Source organism: Gekko japonicus, unplaced genomic scaffold, assembly GCF_001447785.1.
Source record: "Gekko japonicus isolate JY-2015 unplaced genomic scaffold, Gekko_japonicus_V1.1 scaffold459, whole genome shotgun sequence".
NCBI lineage: Eukaryota > Metazoa > Chordata > Lepidosauria > Squamata > Gekkonidae > Gekko > Gekko japonicus.
The window spans coordinates 852,855-874,022 of NW_015173137.1; the positions used below are offsets into that span (position 1 = coordinate 852,855).

General features: G+C 48.6%; 1 protein-coding gene across 1 annotated transcript in view; it reads right to left on the reverse strand.

The window, feature by feature from the left end:
* Positions 1 to 9,875: 9,875 nt before the first annotated feature.
* The window catches only part of AAAS (aladin WD repeat nucleoporin), a 31,945-nt gene continuing 20,652 nt past the window's right edge, over positions 9,876 to 21,168 (reverse strand). The window contains exons 12-17 of the mRNA XM_015422219.1: positions 20,874 to 20,964; positions 18,819 to 18,912; positions 17,094 to 17,161; positions 14,599 to 14,671; positions 12,762 to 12,846; positions 9,876 to 10,284 (exon numbers count right to left, since the gene is read on the reverse strand). Of these exons, the coding sequence (XP_015277705.1) occupies positions 10,141 to 10,284; positions 12,762 to 12,846; positions 14,599 to 14,671; positions 17,094 to 17,161; positions 18,819 to 18,912; positions 20,874 to 20,964 (555 nt within the window). The 3' untranslated portion in view covers positions 9,876 to 10,140. The remainder of the gene's footprint in view (positions 10,285 to 12,761; positions 12,847 to 14,598; positions 14,672 to 17,093; positions 17,162 to 18,818; positions 18,913 to 20,873; positions 20,965 to 21,168) is intronic.

The window sequence follows — 21,168 nt, forward strand, 5'->3', positions numbered from 1 at the left end:
AAATTCTTTGGCAAATTGAGTTCAACAGTCACATCATTGATCCTGCGCCTGACCTGAAAAGGACCAATAAACTTCCACCCCAGTTTACGGCCAGATTGAAGCCCCTTGATATTCTTAGTGGAGACATAGACAGAGTCCCCTGGCTGGATGTCCCAGCCATCCGAACGTTTCTTGTCAACTTGAGCTTTGTACTCTTCCATAGCCCACTCTAAAGTCTTACACAGGACTGGACACACTTCTTCAAATTCCCTACACCAGTCCCCCACATCCCCCTCTGGTAGGGCAGTATCAGTCAGGAAGGGGAGAGGCGGAGCCTTATAACCATAGGCATCCATAAATGGAGAAACTCCCGTGAAGGAATGACATGCGTTATTATGACAAAATTCCGCCAAGGGGAGAAGCCCCTCCCAGTCATCCTGTTGAAAGTTTGTGAAGCACTGTAGGTATTGTTCAAGGGTTTGATTAACCCGTTCCGTTTGGTCATCAGTCTCGAGGTGATAAGCGCTACTCAGGCCCTGTTCCACCCCCAGCAGGTGCATCAGTTCCCCCCAAAATTTAGAAACGAATTGCAACCCCCGGTCGGAGATAATCTTGCGGGGCAAGGTATGTAGCCGGAACACCTGCTGAAGGAACGCCTTGGCTAGGAGGCGGACTGTAGGCAGGGACTTAAACGGGATGAAATGGGCTTGCTTGGAAAATAAATCAACCACCACCCATATAACCGTTTTTCCCTGGCTGGGGGGTAAATTGGTGATAGTCAATGGATATCACCTCCCACGGCCTGCTGGGCGTGGGCAGTGACTGCAACAGTCAGGCAGTTTTCCAGGACGTGGTTTACATATGATGCATGTCTGGAAAGACTGGACAAACAGGGAGAAATCCTTTCTTATACCGGGCCACCAGAACTGACGTTGCCACAGATGCAAAGACTTAACAAATCCCAGGTGCCCTGCCAGCTTGCTGCCATGCACTGCTGACATGACATTGCCCCGCAAGGCTGACGAAACTAACAGCTTGTGACTGCAGTACCAGCAGCCATTAGCCCGTTTCCCCAACTCCCCCTCCCTCTCAAGTTCTTTCCGATCAGCGTCCAAGAGATCGGAGGTGAACTTCAACCCCCAGGAGTCCCCATCCCCTGGGGGCGAGGGAGTGAACATAGAGTCCAGCACGCCCTCACATTGACTGTCATGCTACGGGAGGCGGGACAACGCATCCGCCAATGAGTTAGCTTTGCCCGGGAAGTGGTGGAGGGTGAAATTGAATTTGGAGAAGTACGCCCTCCTTAGTTGCTTAGCATTAAGGTTATGGGGCATTCTCATCACTTCCATGTTTTTATGGTCAGTCCAAACCTCAAACGGCACCTGCGCCCCCTCCGACCAGTGCCACCAAGTCAAGAGCGCTAATTTAATAGCCCCCGCTTCCTTGTCCCATACTGACCAGTTCCGCTTGGTGTCATTGAACTTCCAAGAGACATAAGCGAGAGGATGCAATTTCCCATCCCCCCCCTGCAAAATGGCACTGCCCATGGCGAAATCCGATGCATGAATTTGTACAATTTTTTTTTTATTTTCGTCAGGATGCGCCAATACAGGTTCGAACGTGAATAGGGCTTTTAAATGGTCGAACACCTCCTGGCATTCATTTGTCCACACCAGTTTAGCTCCAGGCCGGGTACTCTCGGGCCCTTCCCTTTTGTTTTCAGGAGATCTGTGAGCAGTAAGCTCACCTGGGCAAAGTTGGCAAGAAAAGATCTGTAAAAATTGGCAAATCCTAAGAACGCTAGGAGCTGCCTCCAGGTCTGAGGCGGCTCCCACCCCAACAAATCCCAGACCTTAGCAGGGTCCATTTCCAACCCACACGGGGAAATGTGATAGCCCAGGAAATCGATCTCGGTACAATGGAACTCACATTTGGAAAGTTTGGCAAACAATTTGTGCTTGTGTAACATGTGCAACACTTCCCACGCCAATTTCACATGGGAAGGTTTGTCGGGGGAATACAGCAAGGTATCATCTAGATAAACAAGTACCCCCTTGAACAGGTGTTTGAGCAACACTTCGTTAATAAGGTTCATGAAGACCCCGGGAACCCCTTGTAGTCCGAAGGGCATCACCCGGTATTCGAACTGGCCCAACGGGGTATTAAACGCTGTTTTATGTTCGTCCCCCTCCTTAATTCGTACTCGGAAGTACGCGTCCCGGAGATCAAGCTTGGAAAAGATTTTCCTATTAGCCACCTCGGCCAGGAGATTCTTGATTAGGGGTAGGGGGCAATGTTCCCTCTAAGCTGAGTTAGTGTGAGCTAGCTCACGTTTTTTTAGCCTCCGGCTCACAGTTTTTTGTCTTAGCTCAGCCAGGATGGCTCCAGAGCAGACTAACTTATGCAGCAGCCAAATCGTTTGCTCACAACTTTAATGCCAGTGGCTCACAGAGTAGAATTTTTGCTCACAAGACTCCACAGCTTAGAGGGAACATTGGTAGGGGGTAAGCATTAGTAGTGGAAAGCGCATTCAACCCCCTATACTCAGTGCATAGCCTCAACCCCCCATCTCTTTTCTTCCGGAAGAGCATGGGGGCAGCAAACGGGGAGGATGCAGGGTGAATGAGCCCCCTGGCGAGGTTCTTGTCAATGAACTTTCTCAGTTCCTCCTTTTCACATGGGCTTATCGTATACAATATCCCTTTGGGCAACTTGTGCCCAGGCAGCAGTTCAATAGCACAATCAAAATGTCTGTGTGGCGGTAACTCATCAGCCTCTTCCTCTTCGAAAACCCGAGCCAGGTTCCGGTACTCTGAGGGAATGACGGCTAGCTCCCCCAATGCCAGGCATGCTCATCGGAAGGGGGGGATCCTCACTCCGCAGCCCACGTGTGAGCCTGACACTTGGGAGAGATAAATTGGACCTTTCCCTCGTCCCACAGGATATATGGGTCGTGATCATGTAGCCACGGGCTGCCCAACACCAGTGGGAAATGAGCTGCCTGGGTGACGACAAACGACCAGTGCTCCCAATGTCCTCCCACCCCCATCCGCAATGGCACAGTCTCATACTTGCAAGGGTCTTTCATGGCCGACCCATCCATTTGAGTAAAGATGATAGGGTCTGGGAATTTAACAACTTTGGCCCCCAGCCCCGTAACTAGCGAGGGGTTGATCAAGTCCCGGCCACACCCCGAGTCTATTAAGCCCCGCACACAGCAAAGGCAGGGTTGCCAAATGCTTAGAGAGGAGGAGATTGGATTTATGCCCCGCCCTTCACTCGGAGTCTCAGAGCAGCTTACAAACTCCTTTCCCTCCCCCTCCCCACAACAGACACCCTGTGAGGTAGGTGGGGCTGAGAGAACTCTTTCAAGAACTGCTCTTTCACGGACAGCTCTGACAGAACTATGGCTTGCCCAAAGTCATCCGGCAGCTGCAAATGGAGGAGTGGGGAATCAAACCTGGTTTTCCCAGATTAGAGTCCACACACTTAACCACTACACCAAACTGGCTTAGAAAAACAAACATCCCAGTCTGTTCCTCCGTCTTCACTCTCAGATGTTTCTTCTGCCGAAAACAGCAGATGAATCCTTTCTTGTTACAGGGATGATCTGTAACAATACCTTTGGACCAAACTGCCATTAAGGGCCCACAAATAACACACACCAAGGGAAGACCATCAACAATTCACGACTCAATATGATCAGAACTGTATATTACATTCATTAGAGTCCAAAGATGGGTTAGTGGTCATAACCCAGTAGAATGTATAAGCACATATCCAACAGATTGTTTGTATGAATTATACATTATTGGCAAAAGAATGTGTTCAAATCCAACTGCAGGCTCCTCTGTAATCTCACACATAAATAGTGTCCGTAGACCTCCAAACACAAAGTAATTGCAGCAGAGGACACCCACCATGGAAAGAATAACAGCCCTACGTCTCTTCCAGGTATAAATCAAGATGTTTCCGTCCTCTTCAACAGTGGCAAGTTATACACAACTCAGTTTCCAAAATAACACAGGGACAGCTCAATAGCTTCAATGGAATCCTAGGGTTTAACCAGCTGCTGTTGAAGAGGACTGAAACAATTTATACCTGGGAGAGATGTACGGCTGTTATTCTTTCCACAGTGGGCGTCCTCTGCCGCAATTACTTTTTGTTTGGAGGTCTACGGACACTATTTATGTGTGAGATTACACATATTTGTGGCTATACTCCTACGCTAAGGGTTCCCTTTTGTCTTTGGCATTAAGGCCACACAAACAGAAGACAATGAAAAGGTGGCTACCAGCTTCCAGAATCACCAGGTGGAGGTTACCATTGGTATAGGTGAGCTTACACAAGGGCCCATTTCATGTAACCCCATGAAAGCCAGCATGGTATGTCGGACAAGGATCGAGAAGTCCCAAGTCCAAATTTCCACTCTCCCATGGAAGCTCTTTGAGTGACCTTGGGCAGGTCACACACTCTTAGCCTAACTTATCTCACAGGGTGGTCACTGTGAGGATAAAATGGAAGAGTGGAGAACAATGGTATAAGCTATTTTGGTCCCCGCTGGGGAGAAAAGCAAGGTATAAACATCTAAATAAAATAAATAAGCAAGTGGCAAGCTCATGCTGTTTCCCCATAATAGCCAAGCCCAGAGTATTACATGGAATTCTTGCATTGCTTCCAGTTTTGTTTTTAGGCAACCAGTGAACTACTAAAGGCTTCAAATGTCATGGTTGTTTTTTAAAAAAATAGGTTCTAAAATATAATTTGCCCTTCATGAGTCTTTGGACAGTGGGGAAGTCTAAATTAAGGAGATGTACGAAACTCAATAGCCCAATGCTTTTAAAGCAAAGTCTGAGTTCAATTTAGGTCCTCAGATTTCATCAGTCCAAATCATTTCAATAATTGACCTCGCCTTTCAAGTCATTCCACCAGCTCTCTCGTAATATTAAAAGCATGAGGCCCGTGTTCCCTCACTGCTGCAAGGCAAAGATCGCCCACTGCGCATCTTCTCTGAAACTGCTTCCCCTGGGTTGCCAGTCTTGCTTCACAAAGAACATCTTAATAATTCGTGCTACAGCTGTCATGTAGGCCTGGAGTGAAGACTATTGTTAGGATGGGTGCAGTCTGGGGCAGACGGAAAGAAAGAAGGTTGGCAACAGGCGGTGCTTCATCCTAGCACTGGAGCCCTGCTGAAATCCTTTCTTCTGTACCAGCTATTAGGTCCAATAAAGGTAAAGGTTCCCTTGCTCGAAAGCCAGTCGAGTCCGACTCTAGGGTTGCGGTGCTCATCTCCGTTTCAAAGCCGAAGAGCCAGCGCTGTCCGAAGACGTTTCCGTGGTCATGTGGCCGGCATGACTAAACACCAAGGCGCACGGAACGCTGTTACCTTCCCACCAAAGTGGTACCTATTTATCTACTTGCAATTTCTTGCTTTCGAACTGCTAGGTTGGCAGGAGCTGGAACTAGAGACGGGAGCTCACTCCGTCATGCCACCGCAGCTCCCTATTAGGTCCAATATTGCAGCCTAAAATAAAATAATAATTTCTATGCCAAGAAAACCACACTCCAGGGATCCCCAAAATGGTGCCTGTGGTTGCCCACCAACACATTTCCTGGCTCCCGTGAAGTGGGTTTTTTTTTAAATTGGGTGGGGCTTTTGCCCAGCAAGGCTTCTAATTGGCCACCTGGAGATAGAATGGTTGTGCAGATTTTTGAAAGCACTGCTTTGGCGGCAGCTGCCACCAGAGCACAAGAACCTTTACTGTGGTAAGCTGCAGCTTCAATTTTGTGGCTTGCTTTGCTTCCTCTGGCAGCCATGTTGCGGCTCTGCCCCCCCATGCTGTATAAGAATTCCAAAGTTGCCCACCGGCTCAAAAAGGTTGGGGACTCCGTATTCCATAAAGCCTAGTTCTCACCATAAGGCTCTGTCAAGAGCTCATCTGACTGAATACTCCTCCATTAAAAAAAAACAAAAAACAAAACCAAACCTGCATATGGAACAGTTAGAACCAAACCAGAGGAGACACTTGAGGGTCCATGGTTGGAACACCAGTGCAAGTTTCCTTCATAAAGAACGGCTGCAGGGGGTCCCAATTCAAAGCTGAATTATGTCATTGGGAGAGGAGGAAGGAAGCGAAGTTTTCCCAACCTCACCCCCGCAAGTTATTTGCCCTATTAGGAAAAGTTAAAAGTGTGTAGATTGGCGGTATATTTTCCCCAAGTGGGCAGATATCAGTTCTGGAGGGTTGTTCGAGATCAGCAAAACAGAATAAGGGAAACCAACTCCTTCCTCCTTGGTCCAGATTCCAATTGCGGCTTCCTAGAGTGGCTTTTGGCAAAGGAAAACAGACTGGAAATCCGATCATGGATCTTCCTGCATCCAACTTGGTTTGATCCTTCCGTGTCAAGAAGAGTTTTGGCCTAGCCTTTCCCCTGGCAAACTTGTCGTCTATGGGCAGAGAATATCTTTTTTCTTGCATGATGTAGCATTCAGTGAAGTATGATGTGATACAGCCCAAACACAAGTTTACTCCCTTGGTGAGGGCTAGGCCTAAAATTACATTCATTTGCATAGATTAATTTTGAATGATTCTGTTTCTGCCAGTCTTAGGAAGGTATAAAGGACTACACAATGTACTAAAAGCTCCAGCTCCTGCCCATTAGGAACCTTGTTTGTTCCAACCTTGAAATCAGTGCCAGAGAATCAATTCACCCATAATTTGATGGCTGGAACTTCAAACCAGGCTTCCTGGTAGGAGGGACGGTATGTTTTTCTCTCTCTCCCTTCACTCTTATCAGCTATCATACCCATCTCAAAACTATACAGCCCAACATGCTTCTAACATTCCCATGTATGGAGGATGATCCAGCCCACATGCAAGCACTGAGTTTCAGCGTGCACATATGTGCAAATGACCCAATTGTTAGGTTTCAGGCTCAGCAGCATATAGGACAGAAATCTATATGAAGCTGCCAAATACTGAATCAGACCCTTGATCTATCAAGATCAGTATTGTCTACTCTGACTGCTGACCTTTTTTTCCTGGAGATGCCAGGGCCTATTGAGCCACAGTTTCCTCCCCTCCCAGAGACTACATGTACTGAAGGGTATATGATATCCCACCCGCTCTCTGCTTTCCTTCCATCCTTTTTTTCAAGATAGGATTGCAAAACTTGGATGAAATGACAGCAAGGCTACCTACCCCAATCGTACAGTATCTCGCACTCCATGGAGTGGCAGGAGTCAATGCAATCATTACATCCAGGCCTGTGCTTTACAGGATGTGAGGTATTATGTGCAAAAAGGATCTAGGGGTCTTAGTAGACCATGCACTGAACATGAGTCAGCAGTGTGATGCAGTTGCTAAAAAGGCAAATACGATTTGGGGCTCTATCAACAGAAGTATAGATTAAAGGTAAAGGTTCCCTTGCTCGAAAGCCGGTCGAATCCGACTCTAGGGTTGCGGTGCTCATCTCCGTTTCAAAGCCAAAGAGCCAGCGCTGTCCGAAGACGTTTCCGTGGTCATGTGGCCGGCATGACTAAACACCAAGGCGCACGGAACGCTGTTACCTTCCCACCAAAGTGGTCCCTATTTATCTACTTGCAATTTCTTGCTTTTGAACTGCTAGGTTGGCAGGAGCTGGAACTAGAGACGGAGTTCGCTCCGTCTTGTGGCACCCGGGTCTCGAATTGCTGAACTACTGACCTTCCACAGCCTGCAGTTCAGCGTCTTAACCACTTGAGCCTCCGCAGCTCCTTAAGTATAGATTAGAGGTGTGCAAAAAAAAAAAAATTCGGCCCGGTTCGGTTTGCCCGAATCGGGTTGAATTTGAAATGACCCTGAATGCCACTCTCGGCAACTTAAGCCTATTTGGGGCTCATTCGGCCAGCCGAATCAGATTTGGCCAGGGGCACCCAGGCAAGCCAAGAGAAGGCTTTCCTACCTGATTCAGCCTATCAACAGGCACACTTTGAAGGCTTTCAAGCTGAATTAACCAACTTCATTCATACCCTGCTTTTTTCCCCAGTGGGGATACAAACTGGCTGACATCATTGTCCTCCATTTCATCCTCACGACTATCCTGCAAGGTAAGTTAGGCTGAGTGTGTGACTGGCCCAGAGAGCTTCCAGGGCAGAGCCAGGATTTGAAGCCCGATCTCCCAGGTCCTAGTCCGACACTCTAGTCACCACACCACACATCTTATTAAATGGAAATGCCAGGGATTGCACCTGGAACCTTCTAGACTTAGAGGCTTGCTTCATAAAGGAGTCCTCCTCAGGCTGTTGAAGGGAGAGAAGAGGGGCAGAAGAGAATTGGGTTCTGGGCCCAGTCAGGTATACCTATTAGGCTATGCCCTCACTTTCCCCTCAGAATGCTCCCCAATGGGTGTTCTTTTTCTTTCAGCCTAAGAATAGAGAGGAGGCAAAAATCACGCCTCCTGCTGGGCTCTGGGACTCTTTCATTCTGGGATATCAACCCCTGAACCTCATCCTCTGAACAGTTCACATTTCCAGTAGGCGAGTCAGGGATTCTTGACTCACCTCTCACACCCCAGAATAAATCACGTCAACAATATTTCAGAGGGTAGCTGTGTTGGTCTGCAGTAGAAGAGCTGGGTTCAAGTCCAGGAGTACCTCAGACACCAACAAGTGTTTTGGGACGTAAGTGTCAGGGTTCGATAGTCAGGTCACACAACACAGCGCTTCATCAGAAGAATTCTGTTTATTGGTACACCAGGACTATGACACGTGTACTGTTTGTGTCAGGAATGCCCAGGAACAGTAAGGCACCCTGAGTTATACTAGAATCAAACATCCCCCCCTCCCTTACAAGCAAAGCCAATAAGCAAAGTTCATGTGCGTGGGGAAAGAAAGCGGGCAAAAGTAAGAGCCGTTGGTTCCCAGCAGAAGCTCAGAGCAGCTGGTGCATCCCAAGGTCAAGGAAAAGATAATACGCAGACAGTGAAACTCAGAGGCAGGCAGAGTAAGGTGGTTTCCCCCTCCACACATTCCAAGAGCATAGCAGAACTACCTGACATCAAGCTTTTTGAGAATCAAAGCTCCCCAAAGCTTTGTCCCTCAAAAGCTGACGCACTGAAAATATCACGTGCGGCTAGACTCAAATCTAGCTCCTCCAATGCCAGCAATAGCAGCTTGTCTATCTTTGAGGCAGAGAAAGAAGTACTTTTCTCCCTTTCTCACAAGACAGGAACTCATGGGCACTCAGTGAGATTGCTGAGCAGTCCGGTTAGAACAGATAAAAGGACTTCTTCACCCAAAGAGTTAACACACTGAATTCACTGCCACAGGAGATGGTGGCAGCTACAAGCATGGATGGCTTCAAGAGGGGATTGGATAAGCATATGGAGCAGAGATCCATCACTGGCTATTAGCCACAAGGTATAGATAGGGGCAAGTGATGCTCTGTATTCTTGGCGCTTGGGGGGGGGCAACAGTGGGAGGGCTTCTAGTGTCCTGGCCCCACTGCTGGACCTCCTGATGGCACCTGGTATTTTTGGCCACTGTGTGACAGAGTGTTGGACAGGATGGGTCACTGGCCTGATCCAACATTGGCTTCTCTTATATTCTTATGAAACTCACCGTTCCACAGAGAAAGAACTGATTCCTGAACAACCAGTTAAGTCCCCTGGAATTTGTACTTGTGCACTCAGAACAGACTTCCCTGAATCTGATGAAATGGGATCTAGGACACAAAAACTGACGCTAGAATAAAAACTCGCTAGACTTTGGATGTGTCAAAAGACTCCCATTTATTTTCCCCTGAAATGATCGCTTCTGAATCCTGATTATACAAAACCCCAAGACAGGTTTGGTGCAGAGGTGCTGAAATGTCTCTGCATTTGCACAGAGCCAGGATCTGTGCTAGGAGACTGACAGCAGTCCTCCTCTTTTATTTTTAGTTCCTGCCTCAGGTAAAGTTACAAAATGTTCCATCCCAAACGGGCAGTCGTCGTTCAGGCGACGGAGACGTTAGATATCCAACGATGCCGGGTAATCCAAGCCGAGTGGAAAGAAGATGCGCTCCCCAAGTCAGACTGAGAGTTAAGTCAGGTTGCCGATGAAAAGCTGTCCAGCCGCCCAGACTGCCGGAGGGGGAGAGAGGCCCGCGTGGCGAAAACGTTAGGCCGGCCTGCTGAAATTCAGAGTTCCGAAAACAACGGCTGCTCCCGGGTGCTGCATCGACTGCCCAAAGGCAGGAGGGGACTTTGCGGAGAACTAAAAGAGGGAAACGGACCGTTCTCAAAGAAGAAGGGGATATGGCTGACCTTTCCGGTTGACCAGCACTAAGAGAAAGACAAAGAGAAAAAGGCCACGTTGGTCAAGGGTTACACTGCTCACCCCCACCCCTGCCCTTGCTGGTTCACTTCTATGAGCCCTCTCTGCCTGAGCCGACTTCTCAGGTTTCAGTGGCCATAACTCTACTGAACCCATCTTTGCCGCCTCAAGGCAATAACTCCCCAGTGGAAAAGAGTGTGTGCCAAAAGAAAATGACTACCGTTAAAAAAAAAAAAAAAATCAGTGCAACTGAATGCATTAAAGTTCCCAAAACCATGACGGAAGAAGTTGCCACAGTGTCTCTGTATGAATTACTGTCCTGTGAGTGCCACCTTCTGATAAGCTCTGGTAGTGGAAAGAGCCGTCAAGCCACAGCTGACTTATAGCAGCAGCCCTGTAGGGTTTTCAAGGCAAGAGACATTCAGAGGTGGTCTTTGCCTTTGCTGCCTCTGCGTCATAACGCTGGACTTCCTTGGAGGTCTCCCATCCAAAGACTAGCCAGAGCTGACCATGCTTAGCTTCTGAGATCTGACGAGACCGGGCTTGTCTTCGTTATCCAGATCAGGGTCAACGCTCTATCTAGGGGAGGATAATTCTGCTACAGTTTTGCATTCAGAGTGACTGAATGAACCAATCACACCCAACCAAAAGTGAGTGGCAGAATTTCCTCAGGAGGTTGCCTAGTACGTCTCTGTATGCTGCTTTGTGAGTACAGGACGCTAATGTGGGATCATTAGCATACAGAATAAAAAATATAGGGCAAGGACTCCTCTGACGGTGAACAATGTGTATTCTTATATGCTCCAGATGAACCCTCTTTCATTTATTTATTTATTGGATTTATACCCCGCTCTCTCCGCCGAGGCAGGCTCAGGGTGGCTTATATAAAAAATTTTAAAACAATTTAAAACCACATAAAATCTAAGGTTGCTATACATACATTCCTATATAACGGTGAATCATAACCCAATATTATCATGACAGGCATCAGTTAGTACAAACGTAGTTGGTGGAAAATATCCCAGGGAGGGTCCAATGTTATAACAAGATGTTAAATGTGGTCAAATGCCTGGTGGAAGAGCTCCGTCTTGCAGGCCCTACAGAATTGAAGTAGGTTCCGCGGGGCCCTGGTGTCCTCAGGGAGCTTGTTCCACCAGTGTGGAGCTGCTACAGAAAAGGCCCAAGCCCTGGTGGTGGCCAGTCTGGCCTCTTTAGGGCCAGAGAATGCTAGAAGATTTTGTGTTCCTGCTCTCTGGGGAACATGTGGGGGGAAAGTCCAGCAGGAACTCATCAGCATAATAGGCCACACCCAGCAGCAGCAACTCATTAGCATATTAGGCCACACTCCCTGACTGCACCACTCATTAGCATATTAGGCCGCACCCCCATGTTACCAGAAGTGTGGTCATCCAGCCACACCCACCTTTTGCTTCTTATTCTGTTTACCTTGTTTGTTGTCAAAACACAGGGCTTTTTTTGTAGCAGGAACTACTTTGCATGTTAGGCCACACACCCCTAATGTAGCCAGTCCTAATGAGTTCCTGCTGTTGGGTGTGGCCTATTATGCCAATGAGTTCCTGCTGGGTGTGGCCAACTTGGGAGCCAGCCGGAACTCCATTCCTGTGCGTTCCTCCCCAAAAATAGCCCTGCCCCTGACCATAAAGGGCTTTCTAGCTGTAAAGAGTGCAGTGTGCTTTTAGACTAATTCAGATAAAAAACATGGCTCATCTACCAGAAGTTTGAGAGAGTGCTTTGGGATTAGAAACTTAATTTAAAAAAAAAGAAAGATAAAACTTGAGATTCTCAGGTTGCTGATCAGTTCAGAGCAGAATCACAAACCATACACACAAACTAAACTACATCTGTGGCTAGAAGGCAACCTACCTGAGCAAATGACCAATCCGTCCTGGCCAGTTTTCCCCTCAACCTAAGATATGGCAAGTAGGGAGACCCCGACTGTGTGCAAAACCCATCCCTCAACTATTTCTAGTCTCGGCACCCCTGAACTAACAAGAGGAACTATGGTGACTACACAGCCAATGCTGGTCTCATGGTCATTCAGACGGGCCAGCGTGGGCCAAAGCCCTCCTCCCAGTTAAAGCACGACATGTCTTTTGAATGATCGGCTGCACTTAACCCGCATCACTGATCCACTTCCTACTAGGTTCGTGCCCCGTGAATTCTGTCCAGCTGCTGCTTAGACCGGCTAGCAACTGCTGCCTTTGGCACTCCCACAGGCCCCTCGAAATCCTCTGCAACTGCAAGGCTCCCTCTAAGCTGTGGAGTCTTGTGAGCAAAAATTCTACTTTGTGAACCACTGGCATTAAAACTGTAAGCGAGTGATTTGGCTGCTGCATAAATTAGTTCGCTCTGGAGCCATCCTAACTAAGCGAAGACAAAAATGTGTGAGCCAGAGGCTGAAAAACGGTGAGCTAGCTCACAGTAATGCAGCTTAGAGGGAATACTGGCTGGAGGCGACACTCACCACTGTCAGAACGGCTCCCTTCTTAAAGCGAGGGTGGAAAGCCACCAGCTGGGGCTGCGCGCCGACTTCACCCTGGACGAAACCGCTGGAAGGAGACGAGAGAATGGTATTCTTAGCGCAAGGGACACCTACAGGCTTTGGCAACTACGCTAGGGCTCACACGAGGCCGGGGCCCCATGAAAGCAGGCAGAGCCCCCCCCCCAGACCTCCTATAACGCTGCCCATTTTGCTGCCTCCTTTGCAGAGGCCAGGAAAGCTACACGGGGGCACCTCCCTCGCCTCTTTCCAAGCCACCCTCAAAACCCAGGGAACCCTCCCCACGGAAATGAAGCCACTGTGTATTTGCTCACATCCGTCCTCTGTTTCTCTCACGTCTCCCTCCAGCTACTTCAGATTATTTTCAGCTCACTTTTGGGCTCCACAATCAAACACTAGTTTAAAATAGGCCACAAATCAGTTGATAAAGCTGATGCAAATAACCCGGCCGAGATCAGAATCAGGGCAAAGAAACCAGAGCAACAGTGCCACTGATACATTTCAGGATCCGCGTGGCCCCAATGCCCTCTGAAGCAAAAAACAACAAAGGAGGCAGCAGAAGGAACCTCATGGGGGAGACAACCCCACATCGCTTATGCTACTAGCGCCGCCGCCACCAAGGCGGCCCAGTCCTATAGTGCGACCTGCTGGGCCTCTGACTGAGGGAGAACAAAAGGCAGGACCTTTCCTGCCGACCAAACCATCCACGTAGATTCGTAAGGGAGAAAGTGGTCTCCTTCAGGTCTCCAGTCCCAGACCATTCAGGGCTTTAAAGGCCGGAAGAAGGACTTGGCAGCGGGCCCAGAACCCCACTGGGAGCAAGTCCTGTCCCTAACGCCATAGGAATTCAGATCCATTTATTTCTTAGATTCCACTTCCCTTACCATTCAGTGCCCTCATGGAACTGCTCAGAATGTTTTGCTCTGTAAGCACTGACTGCATAATACACCCATCTCCCTTGAAGGCCTTCAAAACATTAAACAGCTGGCAGATGGTGAGCCGCAGGGAGGGCGCAAGGAAGTGAACGGACAATACAGGGGCATGGGGTCTCAGATACCACAGGAGCCAGGTTTTGAGGAGAGCAGGCCTGCTGCCTGCTCCCAACAGCAGCATCCTGTTGTACGTAAGTGCAGGAGAACACACACGCATTCTTCTCATGCGGCAGCAAAAGCCGGGGGGGTATGCAGAACTTCCTACACAAAAGTAGTATCCATACAGCACGGGCATGAAGCAGCCCTGAGCAAGTCAGTGTTTCCCCCCAAATACTTAGTGGGCCGCTTCTCCCCATAGCAGGCCATATGAAAGCTTCATTCAGCCAAACAGTTCCTCTGACAGGTGCCCCCATCACAGCGGGCTTTGCTTGTCAGCAATGCATTCAAGAGTCTGTAGCATCGCTGTCCCCACCTGGTGGCTCTCTGAATGGTTCTGTCTTTGTCAACCTTCTGAAAGGTCATCCTTGCTAAAGAGGGGTGTTTGGCCAATGGTGGTTTCAGTGACTGAACAGGTACAAGGCTACTTTCTGAATGTTCTGTATTTTCCTCCCCTTTGACAACTGGGTGCCCTTGGATAACGGCTTCTCTGCATCCTTCAGTTTTATCATAAGCCTTCCCAAGTTGTTGAAAGGGCACGATAGAAAATATTTTTAAATTTTAATAAATATTCCGTGACTGGGTGGAATTTGACAAGATCACCTCCTGGAATGCAACACGGAAAGGCAAGAAAAGACACGAGGCTTCTGGAAGTCCGGGACCCCTTTCCAGCTTACGAGCAGCCAAGCAACCAAAACTGTGCCAATACAAACCATGGCAAGAGCTCAAATACGGGGCTGTTGCGGGTTCGAAACACTGCGATGATGATCCTCTGGTCGGAAAAGCCTGTCAAACAAAAGGAAAAAGAATAAGGGTAAGGGAACCAAGTGGGGTTCATGCAGATGGACTATGGACAAAAGTCTGACAGAGTCTAAAGGGGTGGTTTGCATGTTCGGAGACGGAGGAGAGAAAGAAGCAATCGTTCAGTAGGAATCTAGAAGAATGGCTAACACCTGGAAGAAAGGCAGGCCTGTAAGTATCTTAAATAAACAAGTGGCCTTTTCCTTCCTTCCAACTTTGAATGAATGGAGAGTCACCACAAGGTGTGTCAAAAGCTAAATCAAAGCCACTACTATGGAAAGTAGACTATGGGCCAAACTAGATGTTATGTCTGCTACAAGTTGGGGCTCCCTGACCCATTTTACAGACAGATATGTCAGGGAATTTACATTCCTAAATGCTCTGGGGCCCAGTTCAGCTTATGAGCATGGTGTGGGGGGAGGAGAACGTTTAGTCTCCCCTTGCTGTGCACTTCTAGGGGGAGGGGTTTCCAAGGGGAGGTACAAAACTGTGTACAGTTCTGGTCACCACACCTCAAAAAAGATATTATAGCATTGGAAAAAGTGCAGAAAAGGGCAACTAGAATGATAAAAGGGTTGGAACACTTTCCCTATGAAGAAAGGTTAAAGCGCTTTGGGGCTCTTCAGCTTGGAGAAATGACGGCTGAGGGGTGACATGATCGAAGTTTATAAGATTATGCATGGGATAGAGCAGGTCGAGAAAGAAGTACTTTTCTCCCTTTCTCAGAATACAAGAACTCGTGGGCACTCCATGAAATTGCTGAGCGGTCGGGTTAGAACAGATAAAAGGAAGTACTTCTTCACCCAAAGAGTGATTAACACATTGCATTCACTGCCACAGGAGGTGGTGGCAGCTACAAGCATGGACAGCTTCAAAAGGGAATTAGATAAGCATATGGAGCAGAGGTCCATCAGTGGCAATTAGCCACAAGGTATAGATAGGGGCTCTGGGGCAAGTGATGCTCTGTATTCTTGGTGCTGGGGGGGGGGGCAACAGTGGGAGAGCTTCTAGTGTCCTGGCCCCACTGCTGGACCTCCTGATGGCACCTGGTATTTTTGGCCACTGTGTGACCAAGTGTTGGACTGGATGGGCCATTGGCCTAATCCAACATTGGCTTCTCTTATGTTCTTATGTGCTATCAGGGCAAATAGGCTTCCTCTGTGACCATTTCAGCTTGGGAAACTATTGCAGAGTGTGTGTATGTGTGAAGCTACTCCTCCTTCTCCCGCAACATGCTCATGAGCCAAATCAAGCCCAGACCATTTGGGAACACTAGTCAACCCCGACTCATGTCAGACATAAAGTCGTCTGGCCTTCAGAGGTGATTCTGGGAGCAAAGAGTGAGTGCAGCCCAACCTGAATGCTGGTGTTCTCTTCCTTTCTGCATCCTACAGGGCTCTTTTCCTGCCACACGGCCTCAGCCCATTTGCGGCGAACGAGTGCTCGCATAATGCATTAGGGCTTCGAGAAGGACTGTCAGATTAGGAATCCAATTAAAACGAAAAACTTTGAACAACAAAGACGTGGCCTGGACCTTTGTCTCTGAAGCCCTGGCTTGAAAGAGGATCACAGAATGCTTTAAAATGCAGATTAGGGAAGAATTATTTTAAGCAGGGCCCCCCCCCCCTCAAGCAGAAGCAGTTTTTGTGCTCTCGTGCTCATGCCTGGCATTGCTGTGACATCCCTTCAGCAGGGTCGGGTAAAACAAAAGGGCCGATTCTCATTTGGCTTCCTGGACTTGGCTACACACAGACAAAAGCACAACATTTATCTTGTCCAGTATGGTGTATGTCTTCCCCATGCCTGTCCTCTTGAAACATGCAAGAGTAAAGGGGCTGAGCCTTTCCCGACCTCAGCTTGTATATACCTTAAAGAGGGCCAACCACCGAAGAAAACCAAGTGCATACAGTCTTCACTTGGCAAGACGTGTGTTTATTGCATGTGAGTGTGCACACCATGGAAAATAGTGAGGATCTGTCCAAACACTTGGGAGGTGAGGAAGCAGAAGAAAAATTCACGCCGTGATGCTTTGCTTGACCCACAGCTCCAATGACATAGCTGCGCTTAAATGATCGGGTCAGCATCAAAGTCTATTAGAAGGCATCATTAAAGAAAAGTGAATTCTGTCCAATTTATCCTGCTGGCCACGAAGCACAACACCCTCCTTGACCAATGCAAGCCCCAGCATCCTCTAGCTTCATCATTAGAAGCCACTGACATACGTTCAAGCCTGTTTCCTGGCAGCCACGAGGACTAGAATGTTGCAGAAGACAGTAAGCTACGGCTCAGATTCTTAGGATAAGGCATTTTGAGCTGGACTCTTACCTTTTGTTCACTGCATGTGGGCGTTGCATGCACATGCCCTGTCCATCTGCCCTATTCTTACCGACATTTCTAAGATTTTTACCTCTGATCACAGCTGCAAGCCTCTCACCACTGGGATCCCAGACCATGGAATGCACCTCCCCTCCAATCCTGGAAACACAAGGATATGGTGTGAGAGCCACGGCAGGCCAGGCGAGGGATATTCATGGTGAGCCTGAAAGACCAGCATTCAAGCTTCGGCCACTACAGGAACGGAAGACGTGGCAAGAATGTCACGCGCACACAGAGAATCACTCCTCATTGCAAGGTGATTATAACCGGGGCCAACCACAGCAGCAGCCCAACCAGGTAAAATAGGGCCTCCATCTACTCAAGGGGTTCCCCCCAAGGAAGCAGGAAAAACACAGCTTTGTAAAATAACCAAAGGGAAAAGAGCTCCACCTCCAAACAGCTTCAGGGGGACTGAGCACACTCAGGAGGTCCAGAACAATAAGGGTGGCTGAGAGTTAAAAGGATTGGGGGGGGGGGGATACCTACACATTTTTAAAGATATAGCCACAAACTTAAAACAAACACATTCCCAAACTTGGTGTGTATTCTCCAAGAGGTGCAGAGAGTCTGACATCTTGTGAACTTCAGGTTTTACTCTCCCCCCTAACCCCATTTTTAAAAGAAGAAGAAGAAAAAGAAGAGATTGGATTTATACCTCGCCCTTCACAGAGCGGCTTACAAACTCCTTTCCCTTCCCCTCCCCACAACAGACACCCTGTGAGGTGGGTGGGGCTGAGAGAACTCTGACACAAACTGCTCTTTTTCAAGGACACCTGTGCCAGAGCTTGTGACTGACCCAAGGTCACATCAGCAGGTGCAAGTGGAGGAGTGGGGAATCAAACCCGGTTCTCCCAGATTAGAGTCCGCACACTTAACCACTACACCAAACTGGCTCTCTTTAGCAAGTCTTTAGCCCTCAAGACTGCACAGATAAGCTGGAAAGTGAATAGGGTCATGCCTGGAGGAAACTCCAAGCTATTTTAGTTTTGGTTTTAACTTAAAATGCTTTCAACTGTTATTGTAAGCAACCCTGAACCACAAGGAGAGGTGGGATATAAATGTTTAATAACTGCAAAAACCAGAGGGGAGACCTTCTGACCACTGGGGGAAAAAATGTGCTTTAGGAAGACCTCCTCTCCACCCCCTGAGACTGTACCAAGCACTGATCCTATTTGCTAGCTTACCTTTGCACCATCAAGAGCTAGAATCCTGCCTTTCAAAACTGATGCCAAGATTGACAGGATGCCGCACCTGGCAGCTGCCACTAACAATAAACTTGTGCTCAGGGGTAATTTCCTGCAGGAGCACACAGGAGTGGAGCTCCGGCAGTAAAGAGCCCAGAGGGCGGGCACATGCAACAAGCCCCCTGCTCCCAGCAGCCCTCAGTCAGAGAAAGAAGCAGCCAAGTAAGCTGCAGAACACCCCCCCCCAGCCCCCTGGTCCAAAACAGTCCAGTGGCACCTTTAAGACCAAGTTTTATTCAGGTACAAGCTCTCCCTCCTCTGCGAGGACAGATCTGCACGTCCCCCCCCAATAGCTAGCAATCCAAAACAGTCCAGTGGAGCCTGAGCGGTGGGTGTTGCCTTCTGACACACTTCCAGTGATGTCAGGGGGTGTGGCATATGCAAATAAGTTATGCTAATGAGCTCCTGCACCTCTTTTTCTACGAAATGACCCCTGCTTGTGCTACAGTTGCATGGAATCCTGTTACACACACAAACACACACGGTCTTGCCCGTGGTCTGTTTTGTCTCACCTCTCCTCCCCGTAAAGAGTATCGAATTTGGTTTCTGACAGATCTGCCACGATGGAAGCCGTTTTCGATCCACCGACCCGCCCTTGCTGCTCACCTGAAAGGCAGGACGACAGAAGACTGGCTTTGAAGTTAACAAAAAGGAAACAGAGAAGAAAGTGCCGACTGGGGAGAATGAATGGTATGAGCAGGATGACTAGCAATTCTTTGTGGGCACCCAAAACCAAGGAAGTCTTGGGTTTGAAATTGAAGAGGGGGGGGCATATTTGTGGTAAGCGCTAAGTAGGGTAGAGTCTTACAGCTGCAAGAAGTGCTCTGAGGAAATAATAACTGTACAAAACCCAAAGCTAGCTGGGTGGCCTCAGGAGAGGCCCCCCTCCCTCCCTCCCTCCCTCGGCTTATCACAGCTCACGGGGCTGTCGTGAGGATACCATGAACGCCAGGCGGGCTCGCCTGAGCACCTCAGAGGAAGGGTGAGAAGCAAAACGTCATGCAAACGGAGAACTGTAAGGCTGCAAAGGATCAAGAAGTCACCATGCCCGCCTTGAGAAGCAAAAGCCCCAAGTGCTCAAGGTCAAAACCAAAGGATTCTGTTGCGCTGTATCCTTTGTCTTTGTGAGAACAGTTCCTGGAACATCAGATTTTGGAAGCTAAGCAGGGCTGACCCTGACAAGTATTTGGATGGGAGACCTCCAAAGAATACCAGGGTCGGGAGGCAGAAGAAGGCTATCAAGCCACTTCTCTGAACGTTCTCCACGCCCCAGCAGGAGTCGCCAGAGGTCCCCATGACTTCCAGGCATGGGTGCACATGCGCGCGCGTGCACACACACACAAATGCAAAAATCTCTCTCCCCCCCCTCCAAAGACAAGTTTTACTGGAACAGTGGGTCCCGCCCAGCGTCACCACCATCTGGACTTCAACCAGACCTCAGACAACATGCCACAAGCAGAGAGCCACAGAAAATTCAAGCAAGCAGCATGACATGCTATAGCAAGAATGTCACAAGGTGTGTATACTTCTGAGCATGCACATGCATTCTATGAAGATGGGCACTACGTTTTTTGTTCTGCTGCTTGTTGCGTTTACTTCTGTGTTTGTTTACATGGCTTCAACGGAGTTGGTTTTAATTGACTATAAGCCTGTATGCTGCCTTGAGCATCTTTGGATGGAAAGGGGGTTGACAAAGCATATAAACAAACAGTACAAATTACACAGAGACACACTCAGGCAGATACAAAGCTGCAAAGGTTCTTTTCCAGTCCCTGCAGCCAGGGGTGAGAGGGGGGATTAAGGGTTAAGAATCTGGATGTGGGCTTTGTATTTAGTCTACTGGAAGCTTTTTGCCTTATCCCATTTCCCCGGCTCCCTACCGGACTGGGCCTGCATAATTGCACTTAAAGATCTGATTACCATGCCAAAGAAAGCTAAATTCTACAATCCAAGTAAATTTCCACTAATCTGCTTGCTTTACATTTTTCTGCTTTGGGGAGCAGAATAAGCAATGCAAAATCTGCAGATCTGTACAAGTCAAACAACAGAGTCAGGAGCCACTCAGGGTGGCAGATGAGAAGAAGAAGAAGAAGAGATTGGATTTATACCCCGCCCTTCACTCGGAGTCTCAGAGCAGCTTACAAACGCCTTTCCCTTCCCTTCCCCACAACAGACCCTGTGAGGTAGGTGGGGCTGAGAGAGCTCTGAGAGAACTATGGCTTGCCCAAGGTCATCCAGCAGCTGCAAGTGGAGGCGTGGAGAATCAAACCCGGTTCTCCCAGATTAGAGCCCGCACACTTAACCACTACACCAAACTGGCTCTCTGTAGGTGGTGAACCTCACCTACAAATCTTACTCCTCCCTCCCCACCTCTGTTTCCTAAAACATTTTCCACGTGTTGCCCATCCACATGCAAGCACACCACCACAGCCTCAAGGACTAGACACTTGCTTTACTAAAAACAAAACAGCGTCCATTCACTCTCTGTTCAAAACTATTTCTTTTGCTGGCAAGCTCGCAGACTCCACGCAGCCCTGCAAATGTCGCCTTGCCTCACCCACACTCACCGCTGTATTCCAAGAAAGACAAGGAATAAATCACCGACTCCCCCTGGACTGTGAAGAGTAAGCGGCTGCCATCCGGACTCCAGCACCCTGTCTGGGAAAGGAGACCACAGGTGCTCTTTTCTGACAAGCAAACCCAAAGAAACAGAACTGGGGACTAAATATACACCATGACTTTTGCAGCAAGTTTTAAAATGTGCCGCAAATGAAACCCTGCCAGGCATAAGATTCAGGCATTGGGGAGGAGGGGGAGTGACTGATCAGTTCTGAGGCTGGGGGGGGGGGGGGGGGGGGGAGG